We start from the raw sequence: 18,360 nt of genomic DNA, 5'->3' as shown, positions 1-18,360 counted from the left end.
TAGTGTCAGTTTAATTTTAGTCATTCCAGCAGGTGTATGATGGTATCTCCTTGTTTTAAATTTCATTTTCTGGATTACTAGTGATACTCAGCATCTTTTCATGTGCTCATTAGTCATTTGTATGTTTTCTTTTGTAGAGGGTGTTCAAAGTTGACTGGGTTGTCAAAATATCAAGTTGAAAGAAAATTTTCATATTCTGAATACAAGGCCTTTAGCAGAATAAATGTATTATGGATATTTTTCTCCAATCTTCAGGTTGCTTTTCCATTTTCTTAGTCATGTTCAAAGACCACAAGTTTTTAAAGTCCAGTTAATTTTCTTTTATGCTTTGTGTATTTTGTGTTCTAAGAAATCTTTACTTACCCAGAGGTTACAAATATTTTCTATTTTCTTTTACACATTTTAATTTTACCTTTTATATTTAGATCCATTTATCCCAAGTTAATTTTAATGTGTTGTGAGGTAATGTTCTAGGCTTATTTTATTCCCATTGGGATATGCAGTTGTTCCAGCAACATCTGTTAAAGACTCCCTTTTCCCCAGTGAATTACTGTGGCACTTTTGTAGAAGATCATTTGAACATATGCATGTGGATCTACTTCTGGATTATCCTTTTGCCACACCACAGTTTGATTACTGTAGCATTCAATCTGGAAATCAAAAAGTGAAAGTCCACCAATTTTGTTCTAACAGTTTCACTGACTATCTTCCAGGTCACTTACATCTCCACACAAACTTTAAAGTCCACCTGTCAATTTCTAGAAATTGATGGAAATATCAGGATTATGTCAGGTCTATCTATGGAACAATTCTGGGAGAACTGACATCATAGTAATACTGAGTTTTCCCATCCATGAACAGATCACATCTCTCCATTTATTTAGTCATTTTTTTCTTTTAGCAATGTCTGATAGATTTTATTGTACAGATTGTGCATATACTTTGTTAAATTTAGAAGTCTTTCATGTTTTTTATGTTAAGTGGAATAAATCTTTATTCATTTATTCATGAATTTTCAATTTCATGTTCAAGTTGTTCATTGCTGGTATACAGAAATACTACTGATTTTTTGTATATTGACCTTGCATCCTATGACCTTGCTAAACTCACTTTTTCTAACAGCATTTTATAGATTCCTTAGGATTTTCTTTATTACAGTCATATAGTTTGCAAAAAGTTTTACTTCTTCCATTCTAATTGCTATGCATTTCTTTCTTTTACTTGCTATATATAGGACATCCAGTATAACATTGAGCAGAAGTGGAGTGCCTTGTTGGAAGAAAAGCATTTGGTCTTTCTCCATTAAGTATTTGACATTATCTGTGATTTTTTTCGGAAATGCCTCGACCAAGTTGAAGAAGTCCTAATTTGCTGAATTTTTATCATGAATCAGGTATGAATTTTATGCATCTACTGGCATGACAATATGCTTTTTTCTTTTTTCATTGGTTAAAATAGTGAATTACATTGAGTGATTTTTGAATGTTAAAACGATTATATTCCTGGGATAAATCTCTGGGTCATGATTGGTGTATTATCCTTTTTGTATTTTGCTAGATTGCATCTACTAATATATTTTAAGGATTTTTGTGCCTGAGTTCATGAGTGATATTGGTCTTTAGTTATCTTTCCTTATTGTCTTTGTCTGGCTTTGATATCTGAGTAATATTGGCCTCATGAAATGAATTGGCAAGTATACTCTCTGAAAGAGTGTTTTGTAGGATGGGTGTTATTTCTTTCTTTCTTTTTTTTTTTTTTTTTGTGAGGGCATCTCTCATATTTATTGATCAAATAGTTGTTAACAACAATAAATTTCTGTATAGGGTGGTCAATACTCAATGTACAATCATTAATCCACCCCAAGCCTAATTTTCGTCAGTCTCCAATCTTCTGATGCATAACGAACAAATTCTTACATGGAGTACAAATTCTTACATAGTGAATAAGTTACATGGTGAACAGTGCAAGGGCAGTCATCACAGAAGCTTTCGGTTTTGCTCATGCATTATGAACTATACACAGTCAGTTCAAATATGAATATTCATTTGATTTTTAAACTTGATTTATATGTGGATACCACATTTCTCTATTATTATTATTTTTAATAAAATGCTGAAGTGGTAGGTAGATATGAGATAAAGGTAGAAAACAGAGTTTAGTGTTGTAAGAGAGCAAATGTAGATGATCAGGTGTGTGCCTGTAGACTATGTGTTAATCCGAGCTAGACGAGGGCAATAAACATCCATGTATGCAGAAGATTTCTCTCAGAACATGAGGGGGGAGGTTCTAACCCTCACCTCTGCTACTCCCCATTTTCTCACCAGATGGCCCCCTGCGACTGTGCCTGTCTTAGGTTGTTCCTCCCTTGAGGAATCTTACCCGTCTCTGGCTAACCAGTCATCTTCCGGGGCCATACAGGGAAATGTTAAGTTGGTAAGTGAGAGAGAAGCCTTATTGTTTGAAAAGGTTAGCTTTTTACTTCTTTGCATATTTATGCCCTGTGGCTTCATTGCCCAGCATTTGTCTTGAGGTGTCTTTACCACTTGGAAGAATTATGATACTCGGTAAATTCGACATGTGGCACGAGTTCTATTTAAAGGTTGTGATTAGGTAGGAAGAAGAAAAGCTATAGAAGTAGCAGGCAGAAGAAAACCTGGGAAGATTGATTATTTCTTTGACATATCTTCTTGTAGAGTAACTTCAGCATGGATAGGTTTTAAACTACTAATTAAATTGTGCACACACTTTAACATAATAGGAATATAGTTACCTAACCAAAGCATACCTGTAATTACCAGCCATCTCCAGTGAAACCAAGAAAACCAGTTAGGCACCTTAGGCATTTGTGAAAACGTATCTATGATATGGTGGATATTGTCCGACTGAACTTAAACAGTCTGAGAGAATTCAGATAAACTAGAACAACCCATTCCTGGGGACAGTTCATATCCCATATGTTCTTTTAACAATAAATAGTCTGTGGTTGTAAGATTTTGGAGTGCTACAATTTGCACTTCTCCTAATTCTTGGTTGAGTTCCAACAGTATAGATCCAGTCCGATTTTTTGTTTTACTGTATGCACAGGCCAGCTTAGATATCTCCTTCATCATTCCCATGGCAAGTCCAGGAACTGGTGGGATGAGTGCATCTACACCTGTGGCAGTGTGTGGATCTTTGTTGGATTTTTTTTTTTTTGCTGATCATCTTCTGTCATGAGTCTTCCCGAGAGTGCTGATGTTGGAAGTTCTTTTTCATATCTTATCTTAGTTCATTTTCGGGGTAGCCAAATTAGGCTTTGATCCTCTGTATAAACACAAACAGACCCTTTGCCTACACTTTTATATGCCCTTTATATCATTGTGTAGAACTCATTAGAGGTCACCACATAGGAACTGCTTTTTTTTTTTTTTTTTAATCATTAATCTACACTTACATGACGGATACTTTGTTTACTAGGCTCTCCCCTATACCAGGTCCCCCCTATGTACTCCTTTACATTCACTGTCCATCAGCGTAGCAAACTGTTGTAGAATCACTACTTGTCTTCCTGTGTGTTGTACAGCCCTCCCCTTTCTCCCACCCCGCTATGGATGCTAATCTTAATACCCCTCTTTTTCTGCCCCCCCTTATCCCTCCCTACCCACCCATCCTCCCCAGTCCCTTTCCCTTTGGTACCTGTTAGTCCATTCTTGAGTTCTGTGATTCTGCTGCTGTTTTGTTCCTTCAGTTTTTCCTTTGTTCTTATATTCCACAGATGAGTGAAATCATTTGGTATTTCTCTTTCTCTGCTTGGCTTGTTTCACTGAGCATAATACCCTCCAGCTCCATCCATGTTGCTGCAAATGGTTGGATTTGCCCTTTTCTTATGGCTGAGTAGTATTCCATTGTGTATATGTACCACATCTTCTTTATCCATTCATCTATCGATGGACATTTAGGTTGCTTCCAATTCTTGGCTATTGTAAATAGTGCTGCGATAAACATAGGGGTACATTGGTCTTTCTCAAACTTGATTGCTGCATTCTTAGGGTAAATTCCTAGGAGTGCAATTCCTGGGTCAAATGGTATGTCTGTTTTGAGCATTTTGATGTACCTCCATACTGCTTTCCACAATGGTTGAACAAATTTACATTCCCACCAGCAGTGTAGGAGGGTTCCCCTTTCTCCACAGCCTCGCCAACATTTGTTGTTGTTTGTCTTTTGGATGGCAGCCATCCTTACTGGTGTGAGGTGATACCTCATTGTAGTTTTAATTTGCATTTCTCTGATAATTAGCGATGTGGAGCATCTTTTCATGTGTCTGTTGGCCATCTGTATTTCTTTTTTGGAGAACCGTCTGTTCAGTTCCTGTGCCCATTTTTTAATTGGGTTATTTGCTTTTTGTTTGTTGAGGCGTGTGAGCTCTTTATATATTCTGAACGTCAAGCCTTTATCGGATGTGTCATTTTCAAATATATTCTCCCATACTGTAGGGATCCTTTTTGTTCTATTGATGGTGTCTTTTGCTGTACAGAAGCTTTTCAGCTTAATATAGTCCCACTTGTTCATTTTTGCTGTTGTTTTCCTTGCCCGGGGAGATATGTTCAAGAAGAGGTCACTCATGTTTATGTCTAAGAGGTTTTTGCCTATGTTTTCTTCCAAGAGTTTAATGGTTTCGTGACTTACATTCAGGTCTTTGATCCATTTTGAGTTTACTTTTGTATATGGGGTTAGACAATGGTCCAGTTTCATTCTCCTACATGTAGCTGTCCAGTTTCGCCAGCACCATCTGTTGAAGAGACTGTCATTTCGCCATTCTATGTCCATGGCTCCTTTATCAAATATTAATTGACCATATATGTCTGGGTTAATGTCTGGATTGTCTAGTCTGTTCCATTGGTCTGTGGCTCTGTTCTTGTGCCAGTACCAAATTGTCTTGATTACTATGGCTTTATAATAGAGCTTGAAGTTGGGGAGTGAGATCCCCCCTACTTTATTCTTTCTCAGGATTGCTTTGGCTATTCAGGGTCTTTGGTGTTTCCATATGAATTTTTGAATTATTTGTTCCAGTTCATTGAAGAATGTTGCTGGTAGTGTCATAGGGATTGCATCAAATCTGTATATTGCTTTGGGCAGGATGGCCATTTTGACGATATTAATTCTTCCTAGCCACGAGCATGGGATGAGTTTCCATCTGTTAGTGTCCCCTTTAATTTCTCTTAAGAGTGACTTGTAGTTTTCAGAGTATAAGTCTTTCACTTCTTTGGTTAGGTGTATTCCTAGGTATTTTATTTTTTTTGATGCAATTGTGAATGGAGTTGTTTTCCTGATTTCTCTTTCTGTTGGTTCATTGTTAGTATATAGGAAAGCCACAGATTTCTGTGTGTTGATTTTGTATCCTGCAACTTTGCTGTATTCCGATATCAGTTCTAGTAGTTTTGGGGTGGAGTCTTTAGGGTTTTTTATGTACAGTAGCATGTCATCTGCAAATAGTGACAGTTTAACTTCTTCTTTACCAATCTGGATTCCTTGTATTTCTTTATTTTGTCTGATTGCTTTGGCTAGGACCTCCAGTACTATGTTAAATAACAGTGGAGAGAGTGGGCATCCCTGTCTTGTTCCCGATCTCAGAGGAAATGCTTTCAGCTTCTCGCTGTTCAATATAATGTTGGCTGTGGGTTTTTCATAGATGGCCTTTATTATGTTGAGGTACTTGCCCTCTATTCCCATTTTGCTGAGAGTTTTTATCATGAATGGATGTTGAACTTTGTCAAATGCTTTTTCAGCATCTATGGAGATGATCATGTGGTTTTTGTCTTTCTTTTTGTTGATGTGGTGGATGATATTGATGGACTTTCGAATGTTGTGCCATCCTTGCATCCCTGGGATGAATCCCACTTGGTCATGGTGTACGATGGTTTTGATGTATTTTTGAATTCGGTTTGCTAAAATTTTGTTGAGTATTTTTGCGTCTACGTTCATCAGGGATATTGGTCTGTAGTTTTCTTTTTTGGTGGTGTCTTTGCCTGGTTTTGGTATCAGGGTGATGTTAGCTTCATACAATGAGTTTGGGAGTATCCCCACCTCTTCTATTTCTTGGAAAACTTTAAGGAGAATGGGTATTATGTCTTCCCTGTATGTCTGATAAAATTCCGAGGTAAATCCATCTGGCCCGGGGGTTTTGTTCTTTGGTAGTTTTTTTATTACCGCTTCAATTTCGTTGCTGGTAATTGGTCTGTTTAGATTTTCTGTTTCTTCCTGGGTCAATCTTGGAAGGTTATATTTTTCTAGGAAGTTGTCCATTTCTCCTAGGTTTCCCAGCTTGTTAGCATATAGGTTTTCATAGTAGTCTCTAATAATTCTTTGTATTTCTGCGGGGTCCGTCGTGATTTTTCCTTTCTCGTTTCTGATACTGTTGATTTGTGTTGACTCTCTTTTTCTCTTAATAAGTCTGGCTAGAGGCTTATCTATTTTGTTTATTTTCTCAAAGAACCAGCTCTTGGTTTCATTGATTTTTGCTATTGTTTTATTCTTCTCAATTTTATTTATTTCTTCTCTGATCTTTATTATGTCCCTCCTTCTGCTGACCTTAGGCCTCATCTGTTCTTCTTTTTCCAATTTCGATAGTTGTGACATTAGACCGTTCATTTGGGATTGCTCTTCCTTTTTTAAATATGCTTGGATTGCTATATACTTTCCTCTTAAGACTGCTTTTGCTGTGTCCCACAGAAGTTGGGGCTTAGTGTTGTTGTTGTCATTTGTTTCCATATATTGCTGGATCTCCATTTTGATTTGGTCATTGATCCATTGATTATTTAGGAGCGTGTTGTTTAGCCTCCATGTGTTTGTGAGCCTTTTTGCTTTCTTTGTACAGTTTATTTCTAGTTTAATGCCTTTGTGGTCTGAAAAGTTGGTTGGTAGGGTTTCAATCTTTTGGAATTTACTGAGGCTCTTTTTGTGTCCTAGTATGTGGTCTATTTTGGAGAATGTTCCATGTGCACTTGAGAAGAATGTGTATCCTGTTGCTTTTGGATGTAGAGTTCTGTAGATGTCTATTAGGTTCATCTGTTCTAGTGTGTTGTTCAGTGCCTCTGTGTCCTCACTTATTTTCTGTCTGGTGGATCTGTCCTTTGGAGTGAGTGGTGTGTTGAAGTCTCCTAGAATGAATGCATTGCATTCTATTTCCTCCTTTAGTTCTATTAATATTTGTTTCAGGTATGTTGGTGCTCCTGTATTGGGTGCATATATATTTATAATGGTTATATCCTCTTGATGGACTGAGGCCTTTATCATTATGTAATGTCCTTCTTTGTCTTTTGTTACTTTCTTTATTTTGAAGTCTGTTTTGTCTGATACCAGAATTGCAACACCTGCTTTCTTCTCTCTGTTGTTTGCTTGAAATATCTTTTTCCATCCCTTGACTTTAAGTCTGTGCGCGTCTTTGGGTTTGAGGTGAGTCTCTTGTAAGCTGCATATGGATGGATCTTGCTTTTTTATCCATTCTATTACTCTGTGTCTTTTGATTGGTGCATTCAGTCTATTTACATTTAGGGTGATTATTGAAAGGTATGAATTTATTGCCATTGCAGGCTTTAAGTTTGTGGTTACCAAAGGTTTAGGGTTAGCTTCTTTACTATCTTACTGTCTAACTTAACTCGCTTGTTGAGCTATTATAAACACAGTCTGATGATTCTTTATTTCTCTCCCTTCTTATTCCTCCTCCTCCCTTCTTCATATGTTGGGTGTTTTGTTGTGTGCTCTTTTTAGGAGTGCTCCCATCTAGAGCAGTCCCTGTAGGATGCCCTGTAGAGGTGGTTTGTGGGAGGCAAATTCCCTCAACTTTTGCTTGTCTGGGAATTGTTTAATCCCTCCTTCATATTTAAATGATATTCGTGCTGGACACAGTAGTCTTGGTTTGAGGCCCTTCTGTTTCATTGCATTAAGTATATCATGCCATTCTCTTCTGGTCTGTAGGGTTTCTGTTGAGAAGTCTGACGATAGCCTGATGGGTTTTCCTTTGTAGGTAACCTTTTTTTTCTCTCTGGCTGCCTGTAATACTTTGTCCTTGTCTTTGATCTTTGCCATTTTAGTTATTATGTGTCTTGGTGTTGCCCTCCTTGGATCCCTTGTCATGGGAGTTCTGTGTACCTCTGTGGTCTGAGAGGCCATTTCTTCCCCTAGTTTGGGGAAGTTTTCAGCAATTATTTCTTCAAAGACATTTTCTATCCCCTTTTCTCTCTACTTCTTCTGGAATACCTATAATTCTTATATTGTTCCTTTTTGATTGGTCACTCAGCTCTCTTAAAATTCTTTCATTCCTGGATATCCTTTTATCTCTCTCTGCATCAGCTTCTCTGCGTTCCTGTTCTCTGTTTTCTAGTCCATTAATGGTCTCTTGCATCTCGTCCATTCTGTTTTGAAGTCCTTCCAGAGCTTGTTTTATTTCTGAATTCTCCTTCCTTAGTTCTTGCATATTTCTCTGCAAGTCCATCAGCATGGTTATGACTTTTGTTTTGAATTCTTTTTCAGGAAGACTGGCTAAATCTATCTCCCCAGATTCCTTCTCAGGGGAAGATGTAGCAGATGCCGAAGCTGTCTGGGTTAGTCTTGTCTGGATCATATTTTTTTGCCTTTTCATGTTGACAGGTGCTATTGACTGTCAGCTGGGAGGGCCAAAATTTTCACTTGCTACTGGCCTTTCTTTACTGGGGCAACTGCGACCCCTAGTGGCTTGTGTTGGGTAATTGCGTGTAGAGTGGGTCTTTGTGTCTTGCCTGGCCGGGAGGGAGAAATTTCCCTTTCTGTGGGCGGAATTTGTCTCAGGCTGCTTCTCTGCTTTCACAGCGCCCGGTGGGGTAATGGATGGGGGGGCTGCTTGACTGTCTGCCTCCGTGAGGGGTCTCAGAGCTGTTGCCCAGGGGGTTAGTGCACCCGGTTTTCCCTGTAATTTCCAGCTGCTGTACTGTGACCTGGGTTGTTTCCGTCAAGCTGTTAAGTCCCTGTCCCTTTAAGACTTTCAAAAAGCCCCCGCTTTTCTTTGTCACAGGGGCATCAGCTTCGGCACCCACTCAGAGGTCTTACTCCCTGTTCCCCCAGTATCCAGGGCCCCCTGGGCACGCACTGTGTCTGCGCTCTGGCTCGGATGGCATGGCTGGGGCTGGGTGTTCAGCAGCCCTGTGCTCCGTCTCCCTCCCGCTCTGCCTATTATTCTCCCGCCGGGAGCTGGGGGGAGGGGCGCTCGGGTCCCGCCGGGCCGGGGCTTCTATCTTACCCCTTTCACCAGTCGCTGGGTTCTCGCTGGTGTAGCTGCAGTCTGGCCACTGTCCTGCGTCTTCTGGTCTCTCTTTTAGGGCTAGTTGTGTTTGTTGTATTTTCAAAAGTCTATATGTTTTTGGGAGGAGATTCCCACTGTCCTACTCACGCCGCCATGTTGGCTCCGCCTCCGGGTGTTATTTCTTAAGTGATTGATTAGAATTTTTACTGGGGAAACATCTGGAGTTTTGTCAGAAGGTTTTCAATTGTTCTCTTCAGAATTTCAATTTTGAAGAAGGCTTTTGCTGAGAAGCTTTTCACTGCTGGAGTGCCCACCAGCTTTGCCATAAATGCTAACTTGATGCGGAAACTAAATTACTAGAACTCTGGCTGTGAGAAAATATTCCTATCAATCTGCTATACAGGTGGCCTAGATAGTATTTTACTTTTATTCCTAATAGTGCATGGCACCCGGTAAGACAGAATGAACTTGTCCACTCCACTGGTAGCATGATCCTTGATTTCTTCATTTTTATTCCACCTTCATATACATTCACCTCACCAGACACTTCTTTAAACTGGTACCATTTCTTGCTTCTCGAGCCCCAGCAATGATCTCAAGGCAACAGATAAACAGCTGAGTTTAGGAGTAACTCTTAGAAACAGGGAGAAGAGAGGCCCTGTGTAACCACACCTGTTTGCTCAGTAGCCTAAACCCAGGGAGATTTAAATTGTTCTAGAATTCCTCAAGGAGAATTTTAACTCACTGTAGCTTTTACAGGGTTAGTACATGAGGCTTGATAAATGTTTATCTTTGAGGTTGTTAAAATAGCAGAGAGCACTAGAATTTGTGCCATGAAAAATGAAATCATTCATTTTGAAGATGCTTTGAAGCAATATGACAGAATGGAAAGTATACTAGATTTGGGAATTTAAGACCTGGACTTGTGGGATGTGTGTTTACTGAACTAAGCATCAAACAAATAAATATGAAACACTATGTATACTGCATAGAACGTATACAAGGGTGAGTTAATACTAACTGAGCCCATAGAAATGAATAGAGTCAGTGGGAAGACAAAAATTCAGTCTGTCTCTGGATTGGAAGTAAATGTCAAAATCCAAGCTTCAGAAAAACAAGTTAGTAGCTAAAGGATTTCTATGTTCTTTTCCCACCTTCCTTTGTTTAATTCTCAATTCCTACCCTTTCTCCATCCTGCCTCTCCAACCTCACATCCTTCTGCCACTTCAGAAGTTCTTTCACTTCACATCTGTTCTTTCAAAATAAGGCCTACCTTCAAATTTCAAATCTTCTCAGCATAATACACAAATTCACAGCTCCCAGTGGATTTTGATTTTTAAATAGAATTTTTAGAGCAAATTTCAGTTACTACATCAGGCAGACAAGGGAGGTATTTAGAAGCAGAGGAGCCTTTATGTAGAGATCAATTAGACTTCCTAAAATAGATAGCTATCTACTTGAGGGACCAGACCAACTTTTGAAAGTATTTTATTTTCACTTTAGAGCAGTTTTTCTCAACACCCCAGTTTCAAATGAACTCTCTGAGACATTTTGTTGATGTAGATTTTAAATTATGAGCTTGATCTGTTACCCTCAAATACAGTTCTTAAAGATGTTAGTTACAAATAGTTGTCAGTACTTTCAAATGACAGAAAAAATTACATTATAGTAAAATTGGATGAACTTTTTATGTGTGAGATAACAATTCTTTCTTCACCAGATGGAATTACCCCAATTCATGCAATAAATGACTGTTACACTTTTAAAAGTTGCCCTAATTTTTCTAGTTGAGATTTCATGCCTATTTTAAGTCAAGAGATCAATATGCTCCTGAGCTCACCTTACCCACCCTGGGGAGTGGTGTGGACACACATGGTTTTTCTGAGACTTAACTGGGCCCCTGAGTACATACAAAGGTATTATCTCAATCCTTTCATCTCAGTGTGAAACCAGGAAATCATCTGTTACAGAAGTAGTGGCTCTGGTGGCCTATAAGCAAATATGACACTACAGACTATTTGATCTTCAATAGTGATACTAAAGCAGGAGGGAAATTTTGACTTATCTTGACAGAAAACCAGCAGGTAGGGACATCATCAGATTCCTATAACTAGAAATCATGAGGGTAAAACAGAAGACTTTGTCTAGATGGGGATACCCCTCATAGAGGACTTTGTGAATGTCTTTTCTAGAACCACGTAAGTTAGTACCATCAACATTTTATATACAATTTAAGTACAAATTCTTAAAATTTATAGTAGAACATTAAAATAATCTTCTAATTGTAAGTATAAGGAATCTAAATTTCAGTATCTTGTATACTTCTAAATAAATATCTTTGATCTATAATCCTTGAAAATATTACAGTTTACGGTGACATGACAGAGACAAGACAAACAGTATTATAAGTGAAAATAAAACATCAACTTACAAACTAACAAGCCTAAAAACACACTGAATTGAAATTATAGAATATCAAACAGTATGGACATAGTAATTAAATATCTAGCATTGGGATAACCAAATGTATGCCGAACAACACACTGTCAACTTATGTAAAAAGCCCTTTAAAAATTCATAGAACCTACATAAATAAGCAGAAACGCAAAGGGAGGTACTGTACCAGCCAGTAACAACTAGAAAACAATTTCTCCCTTTTTCTTTCAAATGATCCTAACAGAAAACTATGAAATAATGACCACTTGCTAAAAAACTATAATTCATGTGTTTTGTTTCTTTTAAAATGCTGCCTGTGATATAAAAAGCCAAAGCAAGGCCTCCTAAATGCTGGACAACTGTATTTAAGAAAAGGAAATTCCACCTAACTAGCAGATTAAAACAAAAATCAGACATTTGCCTGTTTAAGATATGATTGAACTTTTGCTTAATGACCCCGCAAATAGGTATAAATCAAGTCCATGATATGAATGCATATTCAAAATCTGAGTGCATGATCTGTTAATACTGAATCATATGTGGTGATTTAATTCATGCACCCAAGTATCAGTTTATTTTATATAAGACCAGAATTAAAACATCTAGAGCAGGAACTAGCATCTTATTTCTCAGTGTATTCTGGTTCTGAGCGGCTCAGAGCGTAACAGGTGCACAGTGTTCGATGAGCCGAGCTGAGTCCAGCACTCATCATGCTCCAGGAAGCACCAAACCCCTGATGACACGGTTGCCTGAGACTCAGAGGGAGCTCTGTAATTTTACCTCTAGGCTATGATTAATTTCTGGCTAGTTAATTGAGTTAATTGTCACAGATCTCTCACCATTTCTCTTTTCAGGACCATGATTTGTGAAATTTGTCCATTCCACCATTAAGCCTTTTTTCAAAATTTGTGCCTGCACATCTATAATCAAATTACAAGAATAATCTTTGCCATTTTATGTTGGGGATTTGCTTATAACTGAAACACACATGCACGCATGCACACACACATATGCACACACCCACACATAACCATTTCACAAATGGAGAACAGAATCTGGAAATAATGCACAAACCCTATATTACAGTCTCCAAGGTTAACTAGAAAAAGACACAGAAACCGTAAGGTACCTCCTTTTGATTATACACAAACTTATTGCGTGATGGCTGGAAGCAATGTCTTTGGGCCAACACATGTAAACCAAAAGTGTCTTTTAACCATTAGCTTGACAAGATAGCTAAGAATTGTGTGGCTCCAACACTGCCCTGCTCAGTTCTGCTTGGTGTAGCTCACTACACCAGGAAGCAGCGAGGAGATGGACATGCTCCCCAAAGATCATTCCCTCCATCCACAGTGCTCAGACTAGTATTTGCCTCATTATGTGGATTATTCTAAAAGTTCCTCTGGATTGCCATTTAAAGTTGCTGTTTCTGATATCTGAGGTTCGTCACTGGGGGAAGGGGATGCATGTTACAGAACTCCTAAAATAAAAGCTGTTTAGAAAGTCTGACTCTTTGATTCTTACCGGCAGCGTGCCTGTCCCTCTTGCACGCTGCTAGGAGAGGTAGACCCAGTGTTTAAGTTCTGCCATTCCCTGCAGTAACTTAGTGTAGTAGAAGTCCATGTTGTCTGCAAAGTCTGTACAAACAGGTGAATCCATATCACCAAAAGTGCAGTATAATGCAGTTCCTCCCACACTAAGGAAAACCGTTGCTATGCACAGCAGGACCAGTAAAACACAGGAACCACCTCCAACTTCATCTGCAAACATGAGAACAGAGTAAGGTTAAATTGCACAAAATGGAAATCCTAGCATCTGCTGCCTTCTCACTGATTGAGCCAAGTATGCATTTCTGGTGTGAGTCATCTGGGGATAGGAGTCATCCCTGGGAAGCCAGGACACCTCAAGACTCTGCAAGGACCTGCCTGATTTTTACAAAGCACATTCTTGTGAAGCCTGTTCAATGCTTAAAGTAAAACTAGCTCATTTATACGGTGAATATAATCACTTCCATAAAAAAATGAAGAAAGACATAGACAGTACTTCTCTGATGTGCTCATAGCGTGGTTTTAGGGCACAAATTACAACTTATTATAGTATCTTTGGTGTTCATACCAGGGGACCTTAAAGCAAAATTAATTTGATATTAAACAATAAAAACTGTGGGTGAGATCACTCTTACTTCTTAAGTCTCAATTTTACTCATCACTTAGTGGAATAGTCAAGTTCTAGCTAGCACAGTGACTTCTTTTTATTTTGCTTAACAACTCTGCCCAGTTTGATTTTTAATAAAAATGTCCACATCAATCTTTCTATACTGAAGAAAATAACTACTCTCTGGTTGAAAGTCTTAATGATAATTCAAAATTAAAGAAAAAAGGTATTTAGAAAAGGCAAAAAAGTTTTGTGATCAACACAATGAGGGTGTACCAAAACCTTGGAAAGTACTGACATATTAATTTAATTTATCCTGTTAGCATTTTATTCTCTTGACTGTGACACTTTTGAAAGTGTAACTGACACAATGTTGAGACAATGGGTGTAGAACAGGCCTGCCTCAGCTGGTACCTACCGTTTAGCCCAGAAAACCTAGCTTCAGGAATTAGCCTACAGATTACACAATGTATTTACAAGCATTTTCACTGCAGCAAAGCTCATTATAAGAAAAGCTGAGAATAACTTAGTTATTCTAGTTATGGAATAGCTAAATAATTATGAGACACTTATATAATGGAACACTATGCAATTGTTTAACAGAATGAAGTAAATTTAATGTTTTCTCATAGGAAGATATCCAAGACCAATGGTTAAATTAAAAAGTGACCTAACAATGTATAATGAACCCATTTGTGTTTAAGAAAAAAAGGCACATAGCAAAAAAATTAAAAGGCACAGGATGGAACAGTGCAGGCAGATACACACACACACACACATAAATATATACAAAATGTGCCTTTAAAAGACAATAAGAATCTCCAATCAATAACAGGGAAACTCTCAAGGGAGGGTTGAAGGGCTTACGCTTTTTTGTTTCATTACTGTTTTGAGTTTTTTCATGATTTGCATAATTTACTTTTATGATAAAGAAACATTTTCTAAAACTTAGGAAACATCAAATAGACTTTATTTGGAAGATTTTACAGTAATATGTTGATATATTCTTCCTATGAAAATTCAAACACAAAAGTATCTGAGATTCTAAGGTACTCTCCCTTTTCTGCCTACCCAGTCACATCCCCCTGCCACCCCAGAGGCAAATACTGTTAAATTTGGAGTGCATCCTTCCAGATCAAATGTGTATGGTTTCAGGATTTTTATATAAATGGATTATGCCATCATATTCTTTTGTGATTTACTAATTTATAGTTTAATAGTTAATAGGTGCAAGTTTACATGTATGTACGCACATATATTTTTTATACAAATGAATAAATATGATAATATCATTCATGTTGTGTTTTTTGGGTTTTTTTGTTTGTTTCTTAGTTTGTTTCTGTTTTGGGCCAGTTCAGTATTTTCACCATCTTTTCTTTTTTTGGCATGATTCCTTCCCACCTCCATCTATATTAATAATCTAGTTTATGTAGCTTCCTATACTTTTCTTCAGAATCATATATTTATATACAAACTCTTAAATACAGTTTACTTTAAAATACCTATTTTGTTTGTTTATCTGCATGCGTCGAAACTGTTGAGAGCTGCACTGCCCTATGTGGAAGCTGCAAGGCACAGGTGGCTCCTGAGCACAGGTAGAAGGACTTGGCTTAAGATGAGGTGGTTACTAATCAAAATAGGACTGTCAATTCTAAATCCAGGGTTCCTTCTAGTAAGCCACAATTCGATGTCAATTACTTCAAACAAACAATTGACCATTTTTTCTGGAGAAGACTGTGATAGCAAGGTGCAGAGGTAAAACAATGGGTGGGAACAGATTATTTCCAAGTCTCCTTTGTAACTGTAAAAACTTAGAAACCTCAACTGCAATCACTTTATGACACACTTAGAAAGCATGTCTACTCTTTACAGTGTTGCTGTGGGTAAAATTGTAATATTTCCAGAATATCTCTCCTGGCTTTAGTGCATCTGCATATCAACAGGCATTCCTCAGGGGGTGGAGTGAAGTAGTTCATCTCCATATCAATGGGTAGTTACCTGGGCCACAGAGGGCTTATCTGAACCTGAGAGGTTACAGGGAGGGCTGGCTTGCTTCTGTTGGAGCAGGAAAGAGAAATGGCCTCGGACTGCAGTTTGTAAGCAACAAATGGGTTTTCAACTTTATTTCTCCCTTTGATTTCAGTTTTAGAGGTATTTTGCCCTGGAATTCCCTTTCCCCAGAGTTACATTGCTTAACAATGCAGTTGTTATATAAACACAAGAGACAGACAAACAGGTTCTTGGCTACATTTATACTCACCCTTGTTTACCTAAGCCTCAGGTAAACCTAGCAACCACATTGAATATAGACCCAAGAGGGGAGAGTCAAACAATAGCAACAGTGTTAAATTGCTGCTCTTGAAAGACAGATACTTTCTTCTACAGAGTCAAGAAGAAATCACCAAAGATAACAGATTTGTAATGGTAAAAAGGCTAATTCAACTCAAAGATAAATATTTCCACACCTGTAAAGAAGGAGTATTAATTGCCACTGAAAAGATGACAAAGAGAACCTTAAACAAGGAAACTGAGCTACAGAAATTGAGGACTATCTGTTCTCAACAGGGGCAGGGAGGCCATGAGTTGAATTCTGCAACTTGCTTGCTTATTTGAGCAAACAAAAACCTTAGGAATAATTTAAGAGCTGATAACAGTGTGATTCTATGTATTTCTTTATAGAAGATAAAGAACGCCCATGTGTTTTTTACAAATCCCATTACCAAACATCTATCATACATTAATTCATTCTTTAGCAAAACACTGAGAATCAACTCTGGGTCAAAGTTTACCTTGATCTAAGGTATCATCTATTTCTTGGAATCTCACTCTTCGCTTAGATGGTTTCTGTTGCATCTGGGCAGAATGATCTCCTACAGTATCATTCCTCTTCTTTAATATAGAGACCAATCCCTCAGCAGGAACAACCTGTCAGAGAGTGTAAGAACCATCTGTCACCTTGTGGTGGGATGTAGCAATATTTCACATTAATGGTAAAAAGGCTAATTCAACTCAATGGTTAGTTGAATTTCTATTATAGGTTACCCAATTCCTGCAGGAAAAACATTACAATTAACCATCAACATCTAACAGAATAATGCTTTTACTTCTAGGCAGATGACTGCCAAAAACACACATCTAAAACTTTAACTCCTTTCCTAGAGCCATGAATGTGTGACATGGCATGCAGTAGGCTGGAAACCAGGCGTCTTTTAACCACCTTGCTTTGTAGCACCACTTCCCTGGAAGTCATCTGTAAAATGATCACTTATGGCTCCACTTTGCTTAATTGTTAATGCTGGGTTTTGCTTTATAAGAGAGGCTGATAATCCACCACTGCTTTTATCATTCACCACCAATTTCTAAGCAACGAACATGTGAGACTTAAAATACTTGAAACCAATTTTTAACATCAAAGTGAGTGCTGCCCTCAGTTCCTCTGAGAAACTATGATTTACTAAATAATGTTCTGCTGCACTGAACAGTTGAAGGACTCCTCTGCTAGAACCTCTCTCAGAGCCAGTTTACTAGGGACATATTACTTTGTAGGATGTGGAGGTCAGCAGACTATGGCTGGTAGATCTAAGGCTCAATGTCTAGTTCTGTAAATAAAATGTAACTGGAACACAGCTCAAGCCCATTCATCTACTGACTGCATATGGCAGCTACAGTGGCATAAACTGAACAGCTGCAACAGTCCAAAAATCCAAAATACTTAATTCTTGGCCCTTCACAGGAAAAGTGTGCTGTCTAATGTCTCTTTAGTCCCCCACTTCTACCCATTCCTATACTGTGTTCTGGTTTTCAATTGAGACACCTCTCTCCTGCCTCTGCCCTAGCCCTTATTAGGAACAAAGACAAAAACAAAAACCCTTGCCATTGAGAAGTTAAAAGACTCCAAGATGTAGGAAGAGAAGAGGATCAGGTGGTAGGGCCAGTCTGGAAGCAGGGGGCCTTACCAAAGGCCCTCCCTGCCCCATACAGGAGACTGACTCTCAGAAGCTAACTTGGGAGTTGCCTTGCTTGGCTGAGCTGTAAGTGATGACACAGGTGAGCACTGTGGGTCTAACAGTGGAGATGCCAGTGATTTGCTGTATCAGCTACTGTCAGGCGGAAGACTGCCTGTAATGTCATCTATCTGATCGATGGAATAAAATACTTAATATCATTTCCAGTGCCACTCAGCCATCTCCGATAATGTGCTATGCATAAATATTACATATCTATTAGTTCTTTTTATAACTCAAGGCTTTTAGGGCCAAATAACTCTATATTAGTCTTTTTCTGGGCTTCCCTAAACATGAGTCCATAGAAAACCATTATCTCAAACAAAACAAAATGTCAGCAATTTATTCTTTTTATAGGAAATGTGTATCTGAGATGATGTCCTTCTTCTGAGAAAACAAAAGTACTTTAGTCACATTGAGACGGTAAGTGCAAATATGCAAAGGAATAATCTTCCAAATCTTTCTTTAAAAGCAATAATATTAAAGAGCTCTTTCACAAAACAAAGAAAAATT

The 18,360-nt window shown here is 38.2% G+C and overlaps 1 protein-coding gene across 5 annotated transcripts in view; it reads right to left on the bottom strand.

Annotated features, from left to right (window-relative positions):
• Window positions 1–18,360, bottom strand: part of CNST (consortin, connexin sorting protein) — a 141,828-nt gene that overhangs the window by 11,024 nt on the left and 112,444 nt on the right. For 3 of the 5 annotated variants that reach the window (XM_036918394.2, XM_057507855.1, XM_057507856.1), the window contains 2 exons: window positions 16,633–16,768; window positions 10,726–13,449 (listed from right to left, as the gene is read on the bottom strand). In XM_036918394.2, the coding sequence (XP_036774289.2) occupies window positions 13,244–13,449; window positions 16,633–16,768 (342 nt within the window). In that variant the 3' untranslated portion in view covers window positions 10,726–13,243. Of the gene's footprint in view, window positions 1–576; window positions 651–10,725; window positions 13,450–16,632; window positions 16,769–18,360 lie in introns of those variants that run through there. The other 2 variants (XM_036918393.2, XM_036918392.2) reach the window with 2 other exon arrangements.

Source organism: Manis pentadactyla, chromosome 9 (assembly GCF_030020395.1).
Source record: "Manis pentadactyla isolate mManPen7 chromosome 9, mManPen7.hap1, whole genome shotgun sequence".
Taxonomy (NCBI): Eukaryota; Metazoa; Chordata; class Mammalia; order Pholidota; family Manidae; genus Manis; species Manis pentadactyla.
Note: the sequence above shows the minus strand (reverse complement) of the source record. Positions and strands in the feature narration are given on the sequence as shown.